The sequence below is a fragment of the Zonotrichia albicollis genome, chromosome 29 (genome assembly GCF_047830755.1).
Source record: "Zonotrichia albicollis isolate bZonAlb1 chromosome 29, bZonAlb1.hap1, whole genome shotgun sequence".
Classification (NCBI taxonomy): domain Eukaryota; kingdom Metazoa; phylum Chordata; class Aves; order Passeriformes; family Passerellidae; genus Zonotrichia; species Zonotrichia albicollis.
This window is the reverse complement of record NC_133847.1, coordinates 2,635,000-2,650,365: the sequence shown is the minus strand read 5'-3', so window position 1 is coordinate 2,650,365 and position 15,366 is coordinate 2,635,000. Positions and strand designations below refer to the sequence as shown.

Sequence of the window (15,366 nt, the reverse complement as noted above, 5' to 3'; positions counted from 1 at the left end):
CAGAGAAGCTCCCAAGGTCTCAAGCAAAACTCACCAAAAAAATTAAATAAAAGAATTTATTTTTTTTTTAATCCAGTAGTATCTCCTACATTTCTTGAAAGCAGAGCTGGCTGTGGAAAATCGAGGGAAGGGGGAAACATATCAGAAGGGAATACAGAGCAGCTTCTCATTTCTTAGAGAAACTTCCAGCCCCATTTCATCATTAGGGTTGTTTGATTTAATCAGAAAGGACATTGAACAGCAACAGGCATCACATCTGTGTGCAGAAAACTGGTTATGGCACTGGCAGGGAATCTGAGGCAACCAAAAGGCAAATGGAATGGAAACTGTTGGATTATGCTCTTTTCTGACCCACAGATGAAACAACTGAGGTGTTTTAAGAACTTTTATTCTATTTTTAGTCTCATGTGAAAGGTGAGACAATACAGATGTTATAATTTACACCTTCACAATTGGAAACAAACTATTTCCTAATTATAATACATGATAAACATTTCTTGACTTATCAGTTTTTGTCACACCGTGATGTAAATTGGTGATGTAAATTGGCCACAAAGCCAATCTAAAATTATCCCTTGTGGGTCCTACTACAGTGCATCTTTCACAGTTCTATTTCTCTAAAGTATCTAATCTTATTTGTAAGGCCATCCTTTGAAACTTATTTCTAGTTCCATTTCTCTCTCAGCAATGTCTCTCCTATTCCATGGCATTTCTAAGTTTAAATACAAATACATCCTATACAAACGTTCTATCAAACTTTAAAAGTTCTCTACAAATCCATTTCCCACAGGAACCTCCCCCAGATCCTGCCCCTGCTCGGGGAAGGGAAGGGAAGGGAAGGGAAGGGAAGGGAAGGGAAGGGAAGGGAAGGGAAGGGAAGGGAAGGGAAGGGAAGGGAAGGGAAGGGAAGGGAAGGGAAGGGAAGGGAAGGGAAGGGAAGGGAAGGGAAGGGAAGGGAAGGGAAGGGAAGGGAAGGGAAGGGAAGGGAAGGGAAGGGAAGGGAAGGGAAGGGAAGGGAAGGGAAGGGAAGGGAAGGGAAGGGAAGGGAAGGGAAGGGAAGGGAAGGGAAGGGAAGGGAAGGGAAGGGAAGGGAAGGGAAGGGAAGGGAAGGGAAGGGAAGGGAAGGGTGACTCTTGCTCTGCTGATCAACTTCACCCTGCTCAGCCAACAGTCACCCCTGCACCCCCAAGGTACCCTGAAGCTTCTCCCCTTCAGCCAGGGCTCTGATTTTGTGGTTCTGGGCTCAGTTGAGAGGGTTTCTATTATTTTCCCAGCTGCAGTGCCCATGAGTCAGGTTGCAGGCAGGTTGTGCTCGTGTGTCACGCTGGACTCTGACACCCGCAGGGCTTTGGCAGTGGAAGCTGCAGGGAAGAGCCTCCCACACACTCCATCAGGGCTGGAATCCCGTGTGCAGGAGCCTTCTGGCCCAGGCTCAAGCAGCCTCTGTGCTCTGTTCCCAGTCACGAGATGAGATGATGCCAGCACGGTGCTCCCTGTCACAAAGAGCAGCTCCATTCACCCTCCTCCTGCTCCAGGCTCCCCTCCCGCCCTCCTCCCTGCACACTACGTGCTGCTCCTGCCCTCTGTGTACTTTCCAATGTTCCTGTACTTATGTTGTCTGAGAGGCCCTTGGAATCTTCTGAGCCACATAAATGGAAGCTTTTCACAACCAACCTTATCTCTTTAATGTGGAAAGTATTTAAAGTAAAGAGTTGCAGTCTGAAGTAATTATTGAGACTGCCCAAAGCTCTTCACAACAAGATTTAAACAAACCAAACTTAAACACACATTGAGTTATTGCAGCCAACCCTCTCCAGCTGAACTTTTCACAGAGTTCTGGTCTTCAACCTAAACATTGAATTTTAAATTGAAACGTGAGTTCCCAGAGAAAGTTCAATAGTTTTTGCCAAGATATTTTATTGGAAAAAATAACAGAAAGCAAGCAGACACTTTGTCAAAAGTCATGTCAAAGAGCATCCAACACTTTCTACGGAAAAGTGGAGCACAGTTCCAGCCAGCAGGACTGAACAGCTTCACCCTTCTGATTCTCACAACAGGTTTCTCCAACCACACATTCCTACAACCCTGAGCACAGAATTTGGAGCCAGGAACAGCCCCAGAGCTGGAACTGAGCACAGCAGAGCCCCCAGCACACAGAGCCCCTGTCCCACACACACAGAGCTGGGCTCTCCTGTCCCACACACACAGGGCTGGGCTCTCCTGTCCCACACACGCAGAGCTGGGCTCTCCTGTCCCACACACACAGAGCTGGGCTCTCCTGTCCCACACACACAGCTGGGTTCTCCTGTCCCTCACACACAGAGCCCCTGTCCCACACACACAGAGCTGGGCTCTCCTGTCCCTCACACACAGGGCTGAGCTCTCCTGTCCCACACACTCACAGCTGGGCTCTCCTGTCCCACACACTCACAGCTGGGCTCTCCTGTCCCACACACTCACAGCTGGGCTCTCCTGTCCCACACACACAGAGCTCCTGTCCCACACACACAGAGCTGGGCTCTCCTGTCCCACACACACAGAGCTCCTGTCCCACACACACACAGAGCTGGGCTTTCCTGTCCCACACACACAGAGCTGGGCTCTCCTGTCCCACACGCACAGAGCTCCTGTCCCACACACACACAGAGCTGCGTCCCCCTACAGACACCAACTCCTGTCACCCTTCAGGCCATGGGGGTTGGACCACAGAACAATTTTTAAGAGTTCAACCTTTCCCTTCACCTCCTCATAAAAAAGACCTTCTGTATCTTGTAGATATGAGAAGCCCTAATGTGTCATTTGAAAGCCAAATAAGACAGTGCCCAAAAGCTCTTTCCAACTATGTAATATTGAAGCAATCATTATTCTTTTCTATAATCACATTCTTTGTTTGTGAAATCAAATTTTAAAATCACCAATAAGACCAGAACTCAGTGTGCTGGGCACTGCCCAGGCTGCCCAGGGAGTGGTGCCAAGGCTGCCAGAGCTGCAGGAGCTCCCAGGGGTGCTCAGGGTGGGATTGTTGGGGTGTCTGCATGGCCGGGGGCTGCATTGATCATCCCTAAGGGTCCCTTCCAGCGCTCACAGCTCTTCCTCTGCCACCAGGGTGGGAAAAACCAAAGCAGCCCCAATGACACCCCAATAACAGCCCCAAGAGATCACAGCATGCATGACATGATCAGCACCAGCCACAGCTCACTAATCTGTGCACAACTTTCTTCTACAAAGCACCAAATTCCTATTAAAAACAGCCAAATCAGACATTTCTACAGAACACTCTTCAAAGGCAAGGTAAGGTACAAATTAGAGTTGGCAACATGTTTGCCACAAGTTGGCTGTTGGAACAGTTTGTAACTGCCCCCTGTAATTCCCCGACACTCCTCCAGGTGTGGCTGCTTTGGTTACATCAAATCTTCAAACTAACACCCCTTTAGATACTTAAATGGCAAGATTTTGATTTTATTCTGCGTTCCAGACTCCTGGGTGTGTTTGTACAGAACAGTTAACCCCCAGTGCAACAATCCATAGTCTAAAGTGAATCTATAACCTAAAGCAACAGTTTGAAATGTTCTGGTTTCCATCCTCAAACACAAAGAATTTGTTCAGTTAAATTGGGCAGCCAGCACTGCCTGGAGGCACAAAACACCACCCCAGTGCCCTTCCAGATTTACATCTTTTTTTATTTGAGTTTTTCTTATGAAACTGTGCTTAGCCTTGGGGTAAGCCTAAATTGGGGCTTGAGGGTGAACACCACATTTGTCTGAATTTTATTTCCCCACATGCCAAGCTGCACCTCACCCAGGCTGGACGGGGCTTGGAGCAGCCTGGGACAGTGGAAGGTGTCCCTGCCCATGGCATGGGTGGCACTGGATGAGTTTAAGGTCCCTTCCAACCCAAACCTGGGATTCCATCATTCTCTGAAAGAGATCTTTGTGAGATCTGATCAATCTACACAGCACAGGTAGTGAAAAGTACCCCAAAAAGCCTGCAGACCTGAGCAGCAAACAAATGGTTTGAAAACATAAGTTCTTGTAAAAAAAAAAAAACAAAAACAGTTCAGATCCCTTCTATCTTTCACTCTCCCAGCACCACACACAGACTTTTATGACCCCTTATCTCCTCTTCATAGGCAGGAACATTTCTGGGCACAGCTTTGGCTGCCCAGACTAAACTGTCCCACAGCAAAGCAACCCTTGCCCTTTCAGAGCCAGATCTGGCTCACCAGACCATGCTTCCTCCCCTAAAAACAGGCCAGGTGACCAAAGCAGCTCTTCAGAAATGTGAAAAGCAGCTGTGGTCAAGCAGGGGCAGAGCAGGAGGGACAGATCTCCCACAGCTTTCCCCTGCCCACCAGATGTGTGAAAACCAAAGCTGAAACAAGGCAGTTACAAATAATTCAATGTGTACCTTTAATGACCTGCCTGGATACACTTCCAGCCCTCCTCCCAAATCCTGGACACTGACCCCACTCATGGATTAACAGAAGTCACAGGGATTTGCCAAATTCTGATCTCCACATGACCCATTTAACTTGCAAAACAAAAGAGGTCAGTCCCACCAGCCCCTGGGTTTAAAGAACAGCTTGGTTGCCTGCAGTGGCAGCTCTCTCTCCCCAGGCAGCAGTCCATAAATCCAAAGGAGAGGATGTTACAGCTGCAGACAAGATGGTGAGCAGAGATCAAAAAGATGGATTAGGAAAAGCCAATCAATCTTGCAGAAGGCTGGTGGGACAAGTGCCTCTTTCAAGCCCCTTGCTTCCCTCCATCTGGGGAGGATGATAAGGGTTTCTCTGGACACCAGCAAAGGAACCAGAGCCACTGCAGCTGCAGCTTCCCTGGGAGCCAGCAAGGATCCAGCACTCTGCACAGCACACGGATGCCCTCACAAACCTGGGGTTTCAGCCTGTCACCAGTTTGTGTTCCTCCTCCCACAGGGTTAGATTTCATTTAACCCCCCTAGAGAGACGCCCCAGCACATCCCCCTGCCCAGGGCAGCTCCATGGCCCACACACCTGAACACAAGAGGGTCACAAGAGGCTCTCAAAAGCCAAAGCAGTTCCAGCCCTGCAGCAGGGAGGATCTCAGGCTCCATGTCCTGCCAGCTCTGCCTTCCAGCACTTTGCATTTTCAGGTGTTTGCTTTGTGTGCAAATGCCAGGGGGAAGGGAAAGGGGAAAAGGGGGGAAAGGGGGGAAAAGGGGGGAAAGGGGGGAAAAGGGGGGAAAGGGGGGAAAGGGGGGAAAGGGGGGAAAGGGGGGAAAGGGGGGAAAGGGGGGAAAGGGGGGAAAGGGGGGAAAGGGGGGAAAGGGGGGAAAAGGGGGAAAAGGGAGGCCTGCTCCATGCAGTATTCCATACTGGATACCAGGACTTGGTTGAATGTTACCAGATTTTACCCCAAATCAAGATTGTGCCATTTTAGCTCCCATAGCAACAACCACAGCAGTTTTTCTTACCAAGAGAGACAAGGATCAGTCTCCTCTGAACCACCCAATTACTGTCATTCCCTTAATCAAGAAAGCACAGGGACATTCACAAGAATACATTTTTATTAGAATGTATAAAAAGAGATCTCCTGCAGAGAACACCTTGTAACCATCTTTTCCTCCCAGTTCCAGGGAAGGAAGAGCTCCCAAGACCGCATTTGGAAGCCCATCTCCCACACAGCAGGAGGCAGACAAGCCTGAGGTAGTTTCTAGGTTACTGTCACACAAAACCAACTGGAAAACATCGTGGTCACCATGGCCTTCTTAATGGCTACATAAGGACATTTAAATAAAAAAGAAAAGGTTGGACCAAGGTCCAAAATAAACTAACAAAGGAAACAGGCATTGAGAAAGAAGATCCAAACTGCTCTGGATAATCATTTAGCATGGTTGCACCAGGGACTGCACTTTCAGTGCTGCTGCTCCAAGCACAGAAACAGTTCTGCCTCTGCACACAGCAATCCCAACTGTTGCTACGGACACTGCACAGATGCGGGAGGGAATGGTTCCCCTGGTGGAGCAGGAGGGGCTGCCTCAATCCATTAACATGCAATCAGCCTGCAGGAGTGCTGGAGGCACACAGGACAGCCACAGCACGATGAGCCAGACAAAAGAAGCAATTCCACTATGCAGAAAGGCAGTTTAAAATAATGTTTATGTTAGAATATAGAACATAAACAGAATACATGGGGGAATGCAATGATTCTGGTAAATCAGCATTCACTGCTGAGTCCCGCTGCCCTCCCAGGTGGGTTTCAGGCAGTGGCACCCCCTGCCCACACCAGGGGGCAGAGGCTGGGGTGAGCCCATGGGAGCCCAGCACTGTTTCTCCCGGACTGCTGGGCTTTCACTCCCTGGGGCAGAGGAGGCAGCCCTGCCTCCCCTTCACAGCCATTCAACCCCATCCAGCCACCTGCCCTGCACCACTTCCCCAAAAGCCACCTCTTGCCCTGTCCCTGTGCTCTCACACAGCAAAGGCAGGGGAGGCCTGAACTAAAACCAAACCTTGGTGGGGTTTTGGCTCAGTTCCCTTTCCACCACTGCTCCAAGGGTGAGAGCAGCTCGGCACAAGGGAACAGAGATGACAAGAGTCACTTTTACCTGCAGGTGTCCCAGCCACAAAGCTGCAGCAGCAGGGAAATACCCCACCCCTGCAGCACAGAGAGCTCAAGGCATCTCTGATCATCCCCACTGCCACAAACAACCCTGAACCTGAGCCCAGGGGAAGGAATCAACACACAGCCCCAAAATTGCTGGTGCTGAAAGCAGCCACCATCTCCTTCTCAAGCCCAGGGTCTTCCCACACCCTGGTGGGAGCAGGGAGGAAGCTCCTGGCCCAGCCTGAGCCCCATCTCCTGTTGTCTCACTCCTGGTGAGACAACAGCTTAAATAACCACTTTATATTCTGTAAAGATAACTCAGGCTTGGACAGCTCAGAAATTCTGTTCCTACTTAACACACATAAATATTCCACAGAACAGAAATTAGCAGGAAAATTTTGTGCTCTTTCTGAAGCTCACTGGGCATGGAGCTTTGGTACCAAAAAAAACCCCAATTATATATATATACACACACACATATATATGGGTTTTCCTTTATTAGCTTCAATTTATGGAGTAGAGCAGTGATACAATGGAGGTTCTGAACAGCAAACATCAACTTCCAGCCACCAACCATTTCCACAAGCTTTTACTTTAGACTCATAAATGACCCTACAAATTACAATGCATTCTTCACAGATTGCAGAATTTCACATGAGTGTTTGCTGTAATGAGCAGGGGTGGAAGCCAAGATCCACAAAGACTCCAAACCCGGCTCCAGGGGTCAGAGGCCACCCTGAGGCAGCACCTGATCTCCCAGGTCTTGTGGGATGTGGGAACCAGCCCAGTGAGAATCCCACTGAGGAATGAATGAGAAGCCTCAAAAGCTCACAGTTGTTAGAATTTTACAAGTGTCAAATATTAATGTTGCTGAGCTCCAAAAAGTAAATGGCACATTAATGACAAAACCTCAGGAAATTGGCCTTCACTGGACACAGAAAATAACAAGCACCATTAAAACCCATTCATTTTTACTAAGAAACTTAATTCAGAACTTTCTCCAGGATTTGGTTCAGAAAAGTTTTCCAATGCTTCACTTATCTGTCTTCAGTAGTTCCTTAGAGTTTTCATCCAACACTACCAAGTCCATTCAGTGTTCATGTTTAGAAAATTCTCATTCACTCATGAAATGAACCAAACCAAAATACTCTGAACAGGATCTTTTTCGTTATTCACTGATCTGCTCCTATCTATGAAACCATCATTTCCTGCTGTAAAATATACTCACCCTCTTCCTATGCTCTAAAAATAGTCCCTGCTTGATTCAATAGCTCTAGCAGCATGTGGCCAACTTTCCTATTCAGTTTTATTTCTTGTTCCTCTTCAGAGTTAGTTTTGTCTGTAATAATTACCATGAAAGTAAATATGTGCACAATTCCCAACATGAACTTTTCCTCCCTCTGTGGATCCTTCTGTTAGGAAGGAGAAAGTAACTGAAGCAAAAATACGTTCAGACAATTTATGATTACCAATCTGTGATAAAAGACACAAAAAATCCACCCCACCCCTGGTCCTTGTGTTGATCATTACAGTGCAAAACTTTAATCAGACAGTTAAAGGTTAAGTCAAAGCAGGAAGGAAAAACAGCAAATCAATGAGAAAGGGGGAAAAGAAAGAAGGAAGAGTACAAAAGTAGACATATGGATGTCTGGGGAGAAGGGTGATTAAATCCCCCATAAATCTCACATACCAAGAGGTAAGATATTTTGCCTAAATTCCCAGAGGCAACACAACTCAGTCCCGTATCTGAGCCTTGAAAGGATAATCATCTCCATATATAATAAGGCTGCCACGGAGGACAAGAGCTGGAGCTGCATGTGGGGGCATGGATTTCCCTTGGCACACTGAAAGCTTTCACTGCTGTGTCCAACTGGAGCTGATGGGTGAATTTTTAGGTAGATAAATCTGAATTGCCTGGGCTGGAACTTTGGCCTGGACAGGAACATTAATCCTCACTCATCTGTTGATGAATGAAAGGGGGAAAACAAGCAGTCCTGGACAGCTACTCTGTCTTTCAACAGTTGCCTTTCAGATAAACCAGTTATATAAAAAAATAAATACTAGTGTGGTCTTTAAGATGCAAGACAAGAGACCAACTTTCACTTTTCAAACTGGGCAAAAAAAAAATGTCTGTTAACTGAACTCAGGATTTATCTTGTATCCAACGGGTCAGGGCTTGGAACAAAGGAGTTTGAGAACTGAACAAGCACCGATTGTCACTCAGGGCAAGTTCTGCTTCAAAGGGTGAAGCCCAGAAGGAAAGTGCTCTTCTGTGCTGCCCACGTGCTGCACAATTAACGCTGCAGGGCTCTTGTGAACCCCAAGAGCACATCCCTGACTCCCTCTGGCACTGGGGAAAAGGGCAGGGAAATGATGTAACTGTGCCAGCTGGGTGATGTGCTGGGCAGCACAGGAACCCGAGTGCTTCTGAAATGACTGAGTCAATATTTCAATATTTCCCAGCTTCTCGCTGCGTGCTCTCCCCACTCCAGGTGTTTTTACAACCGGGAAGGGCAGGCAGAGAGACACAGAGAGAGAGAGGTGCTGAGCAATCGGAACTGTGCTCAATGTTCAAACCTTTCCTTCCCCAGACAAGCTTGTTTTAAGTGATTACTCATCCCCACAAGCATTTCCCAACAAGCTGAAGCAACAGGGAAACCCCCCCGGATTGTGCCGAATTTCTGGGCCATTACTCAGGGGGTGAGGAGGATTTTGCCTGGCAAAGGCAGAGCAACAGTTTCCTCCTGTGCCTCCTTTGTAGGGCCGGCTGCCCCGGGCAGAACCTGACTCACATTTCACAGAGCAGGGTGGGGGGCCGCCTCTGAATACGCTGCTACATTTTTTTCCAGCGATCCCGTTCCCAGAGCTGCCCCACAGGCACCAACACTCCCAACCATAGGGAGGATCAGGGGGGCTTCACCTTCCCCCTCCAGCTCAGGCTGCTCCCAGGGAAAAGCAAGGAGCACGTGTAAAATGTGTTTTCCATCAGCTCTTCCCACTGCAGGCTGTGGGTGTGGAATAAGGAGCCCATGGGATGGGTTTGTGGCAGAGGGAAGGATGCACAGGACCACCCTCAGCAGCAGGGCAGCTCCAGCCCCAAGGGAACAATTTAGCTCCTTCCCAAAATCACCTAAAACACCATTCTGTGGCACTCCCACACCTGCCTCCATGCCTGGGAAGTCAAAGGCAGGCAGCACAGAAACTCTTCCCAGGAAAGCTGAGTGACACGCACAAAAAAAGAGGATTAAATTCTCAGACAAGGTTTGTTATTCATCTCCACCGTTGATCTTTAATTTCAAAGGTGACAATCCCCTCTGGGCTGTGATTTTCATTAACACTCCCTGCCCTTGAGGTCTCCCTGCACAGCACATTCCTTTGGTGACAGAATGGTATCAGCTGGATAAGGGAAAAATATAAATAACCAAAACCCACACCCTGCACCCTCCCACCTGTACAAAATCTAGTAGTAAGAAGCTTGTATCCCATTACTCCCAGCAGCAGCCACACACACACCTCCAGGTGCAGGGTGATGCTCTGACAACACTCAATTAGAAAATGGGAATTTTCTTGCCATCACAGCTGAGTGGAAAGTCAGCAGTAACAATGAGGAACACAAACAAATAAATTAATTATTCAAGCCAGACTTCTCATCACAGGTGCTGATTTGGAGGTTTAAGCTCCAGCAGCTCAGGGCAGAGGCACCTCAGCCTGGTAATATTGGTAAGATGTGCACAGTGGCACAACCAGGACTGTCCCCTCCTGGGACAGAGTCAATAGCTGGAAGAAGGGAATAAAATTGGTAGATTAAAAAAAAAAATGGTATTACCATGTGGTGACTAGGGCAGAAGATAAATTCTTGGCTGTAAGGGTGGGGAAGCCCTGGCATAGTTTGCCCAGAGCAGCTGTGGCTGCCACATCCCTGGAAGTGTCCAAGGCCAGCTTGGAACAACCTGGGACAGTGGAAGGGGTGGAACAAGATGGGCTCCAAGGTCCCTTCCCAGCCAAACCATCCCATGATCCTGTGATCCCATACCCAGAGCACAACCCTGCTGGCATCCCCAGGGGCTGCAGGAGGAGTTCCCAGGTGCTGCCACAGCTCAGCCCCCACAAATCCCACAGGGAGAGGGGAACACAACCCACAACAACCTGATGCACATGGACACTTGTAGGGCTTTCCAAGGGAATGGCACCCAGCAGGGATCACAGCACAACAGGCACATGGCTCATTCTGGGCCTGGAAGGGACTGGCAGCCTATTGAACACAGCAGGGCCAAGGGCAGGGTGCCACAAGGGCCCTGCACAGCCCTCAGCACCTGCCTGTGCCTCCTGTCCCCACTGGCACTGAGCACTGCCAACCTGCAGTGCAGGCCCTAAGGAGGGCACAATGAATGAAGCACAGTGTCCTTCCTCTCTCTGACACACTGCAAACAGGCTTTTCCACATTCATTCTCTGCTGCAATAGGGTGCAGCCCAGCAAACGTTGATTTTGGGGACAATTCAGCTTCAGCAGCTCTGAACCTCCTGTTGCTCGGCTCTCTGTGCAAGCAATCCCTCCCTGGTGCCACAGATTTGTCAGGAGAACCCTGCCAGACCAGACCAGGCTGCAGAGCTGATCCACCCCACAACACCCCCACCCCCCTCTCCTCCTGTACACACAACAGGCTGCCATTCTACACAGGAACTTGTCAGGAGTTCAAAGTACAGCCTGAGACACCTCACAGAGCAGGCAGGCCTTACTGTGGTATAAAATGAAAAATCTCCACTTTATACTGTGGTATAAAACGAAAAGATCTCCAATTTAAACCTAATTCATATTCAAATTTAACTATAGTAGAAGTCAGAGACAAGAATGAACCATTTCAGGAAAAATTCTCAGGGGAAACAACAAAATATCTGCAAGTCTTAAAACTACACAAGGGGACTTCACCCCTTATACCCTTCAGATCTAAATGTGAGTACCAAGTTATGCTTAGCAACACTTGAAGTGTGACTGAAAATGCCATCCTCTACCAGCAGTAGCCTATTTAAGACCAGTTAGATCCATTAACTCTGGTCTCTCACCCAAACACTTCCTTTGTCCAGGCCTGTATCTTTCGTAGTGCCAAAATTAAAACTTTAACACCATATCCCTGGGTCTCTTGTCAACCTGGCACCAGCAAAAAGTGGGGCAGATACGTGGGAGCCGAGGAGTTAACCAGCCCACAAAAGAGTACACTCACTTCAGCTGTGATTAAGCGGGGCAGTCACAAAAACAGAGGTCAACATCAGAAAATATTTTGTGAGTCATGAGGAGAGATTACTCACCATGCACTATTCAACTTACTCATCACAGTGTGGCACGGCCAGCACGGCTCACCACGGCTTCATTAGGGCACCGTGGCCTTTCCTTTGAGGCGGCGGAAGGCGGGGGAAGGAGCCGCACTTTCAGTTTTGTGTGGGAGCCAGTGGGAGGCTGGAGCTGCACCACCGCCGCCGCTCTCTCTCCTCCCACGGCCCTAATTAGACTCGCAGGGAAATACATGTTTCACATCAGCCTCCCCGGCTCTTTTAGCATCCCAACAAGCGCCGGGTTGTCAGCCGGGCTATTATCCGGGCTCAGCAGTCTGGAGAGCCCCACTTTTCCTATTATACAGCAGCCCAGCAATAGAGAGACACGGTATTAACGCAGGCGTCCATTAATGGGAGAGACCAGCCTTCAACGCAGCAACACTGACGCCGCTAATTTAAGATGTAGTAAGGGCATAAAAATAGCCAAGTTACTCAAGGCAGGGTTACATCACACCGCGGAGCCCGGGCACGCAGCAGGTTCACACTACGGAGCCTCGGATGTTGGGAAAGATGACTCCGCGCCACTGCTGCTGCTCTCACCAAAAATAACCTGCCGGCACCGTGAGCTTCCCGTTCCCTTTCCCTCGGAAAACACATCGCACAGAGTACAACAGGAAGCAACCAGAACGCTGCTAAATAAAACTCCTTGAATCAGCATGGTGTGGGTTTTTTTTTTTTTTATTTTCCCTCCCTTTGGCTATCCCACCTTGCTTCCTCGGCAGCACGGGCGGTGAAACTAAGAAATGTTCTGCTTACGTCAAAGCGAGCCGAGCTGTGCCGGCAGCTCGGGCCGCGCCAGCGCGGGGAAAGCGCGGCTGCAGTTCAGCAGAGCACGATGTCAGCAGGCCAAGCGCTGCCACGGGCACGGGGATTTGTTTGCAGAGCCCCAGGGCTCAGCCGGGGCAGGGGAGTGCGTGTGTGCGAGCACGCCTTGAACGCAGCGCTCCGCTCGCTGCCCGGCTCCCGGTGGAACATCCACTCGGGAATGGCTCTGGAAAGGCTGGCAGTGCCGAGCCGACGGGTTCAGGGCAGGATGTTTGGGGTTTGTGGTATTTCGCAGTACGTGAGGGGATAACAGCCCCCTCCCCCCCGCCCACCACCACCACCACCATCCGCATTTCTGATTAACTGCGAAAAAATTCTATTTATTCTGCCATCCTCAAAACCAGCTGCTCAAGTTTCCCCAAATCAACTAAATCTTTATTTCCCATGCTGCAAAACACACGTTTCACCCTTAAAATAAATGGAAGGGGTGTCCGGTTTTTCAGTTTTCAAGCCCGTAGCAATCTCTGTGAACAGACATAGAAACATCCCTCCCTCCCAGAACAATCCGCATCCCGCGTAATCTTTAACCTCCGCTTCACACAACCCGCTCGGAGAGGGGAGGGGGGGACACGAGTTAATATTTGGCGAGGAAAACCGAAGCCGGTCATCGCTTGTACTTTCAGTTTCTGACAATTTGAGCGGAGCGCGCGCCCGCCAACACTGACAGAGCTGCCCAAACAGGAAAGGCTGCGCTTAACCAGTGTGTGTGCTGGGAGACACGCCGGGAACAGCACTGCATGGAGGATGTTTTGGAAAAGCAGCACGGCCACAGCGGCAGCCCCCGAAAGGCAGGCGGCAGATAGGAGCAGGCAGCAGTCTCCCCCTGCCACGAGCGATATATTCCTAATCGCTCACACACAAGCAGCGATTGCCAAAAGCGAGCAACAACATCAGCAGTATCAGCTGCCCCAGCCTGTGCGTCCCAGCGTGTTCTCGCCGGGAAACGGCTCACGTACAACAGCACAGCCTGGAACGCAGGGATAATCAACAGTGCCTGCGCCAAGTAAACATATAGAGAGACGTTCTGCCTTTGCAAACTGTGCTCCGAGGGGCTACGCGCAGTTAGGGAGAGAAATTGCTCAAGGGTTGATAGGAAGCCTACACACATCCAAAAATACCCTCCCCGGAGCCTTTCGCCTCTCGTGGGATTGTCACTAGTTTGAACATGGACATTGTTATCAAGGTCATACATCGCTCGTCCGGGCTCGGGAGAAAGTCAGGCAAGTTAGGGAAAAACGCCGCTCGGTAGCTAAGCAAGGACAAGTGACATTTTATTTGGAAGCACGAGGACTGCGGCTGGCTCGAATTCTACTCGGGATAAATAAAAGGGGAGCTCCAAGGGCACGGCTGGAGGGGAACTGGCGGCAGCCCCAGACCCACAAGCGCCGCTGGCCGCTGTTTATTCCCCCTCTGCGGCTGGTCCTGGGGTCCCCACGACCACCCGAGGCCATCCATAATTTAAGCGCTATTCCCCCATCCAGAATCCCTGGATTCCACCCCGCTCGCAGCAGCACCGGTTATTAACCAGCTACACGAGCCCAGCGCGAGGAAAACACGAAAACTTTTCATTAACCAGTCCTCCTCCTCCCCGCCCTTCGGTTTAGTCAACCAATTATAAAATGAAATTGGGGATTTGACTTCCAGGCGAGCAGCGGCGGCACCCGGGGCCGGGGCTGCGGGAGGGTTCCCTCACGGGGGGCGATCATCCCGACGGATCCCGGGAAGGGCCGGCGCTGAGGGATCGCCCGGCGGCTGCCAGGGCCGGGGCAGGGCCGGGGGCGCTGACAGGGCGCGGGGCAGGTGCGGGGCCGGGCCATACTCACGTAGACGGGCAGCGGCCAGGGGTACACGGCGGGCTCGGCTCCCACGGGCGACTTCAGCCGCAGCTCCAGCCTCTCGCCCATGTCGGCAGCCGGAGGACGAGGCGGCGGCGGCCCCGCACCATGCTAGAGGGGCCGGCCGGGGCGGGGTGCGGCGGCCGGGCCGGGCCGGGGGCGTGGGCGCGGTGCGGCGGGCGGGGGGCGGCGGGAGCGGCGGGGAGGGGCGGCCGGTGCCGGGGGGGCGGCGGGTCCCGTCCCTCCCTCTATTGTCGTTGGCGGCTCGCGGGGCTCTCGGGCGCCGCCGCCATCTTGGGCCGGCGTGAGGCGAAGCACAATGAGGCGCCGGGGCCGGGCCGGGCCGGGCCCGAGCGACGCGACAGACGCGGGGAGGGGGCGGGCGGGGAGAGGGGCGGGCGCGGCCCCGCGGTCCCTCCCCCCTTCCCTTCCCTCCCCTCCCTCCCCCCTGTCCTCAGCTGCCCCCGCGCCGCGCGCGCTCCCGCGGCCTCTCGTGCGCGCGCACCCGCAGCCATCCATCCCCCCCCTCCTGCGGGCCGGGGTCGCGCACGGAGTGGGGGGGGGGGTGTGCGGGGACGGGACCCCCGGACAGGGCGGGGGGACACGGGGGTGTCACTGGGATGGCACAGGGGTGACACAGGGGTGGCACCTGCAAGGAGAGCAGCACCGGCTGCGGCGCCAGACACGTGTGACAGGCCAGGATGGCACATGGGACACGAGAGAAGGATGGGCTGCAGTGTGACACGCGTGTGACAGGGACAAGGGTGGCACATGGCACATGGGAGCAGGACAGGCCA

At 51.4% G+C, this 15,366-nt stretch overlaps 1 protein-coding gene across 7 annotated transcripts in view; it reads right to left on the bottom strand.

Moving 5' to 3' along the window:
* Window positions 1–14,950, bottom strand: part of DOT1L (DOT1 like histone lysine methyltransferase) — a 94,399-nt gene extending 79,449 nt beyond the window's left edge. For 4 of the 7 annotated variants that reach the window (XM_074528956.1, XM_074528957.1, XM_074528959.1 and 1 more), the window contains exon 1: window positions 14,558–14,950. In XM_074528956.1, coding sequence (XP_074385057.1) covers window positions 14,558–14,638 — 81 coding nt within the window. In that variant the 5' untranslated portion in view covers window positions 14,639–14,950. Of the gene's footprint in view, window positions 1–11,885; window positions 12,958–14,557 lie in introns of those variants that run through there. The other 3 variants (XR_012577283.1, XM_074528961.1, XM_074528958.1) reach the window with 3 other exon arrangements.
* Window positions 14,951–15,366: the final 416 nt, after the last annotated feature.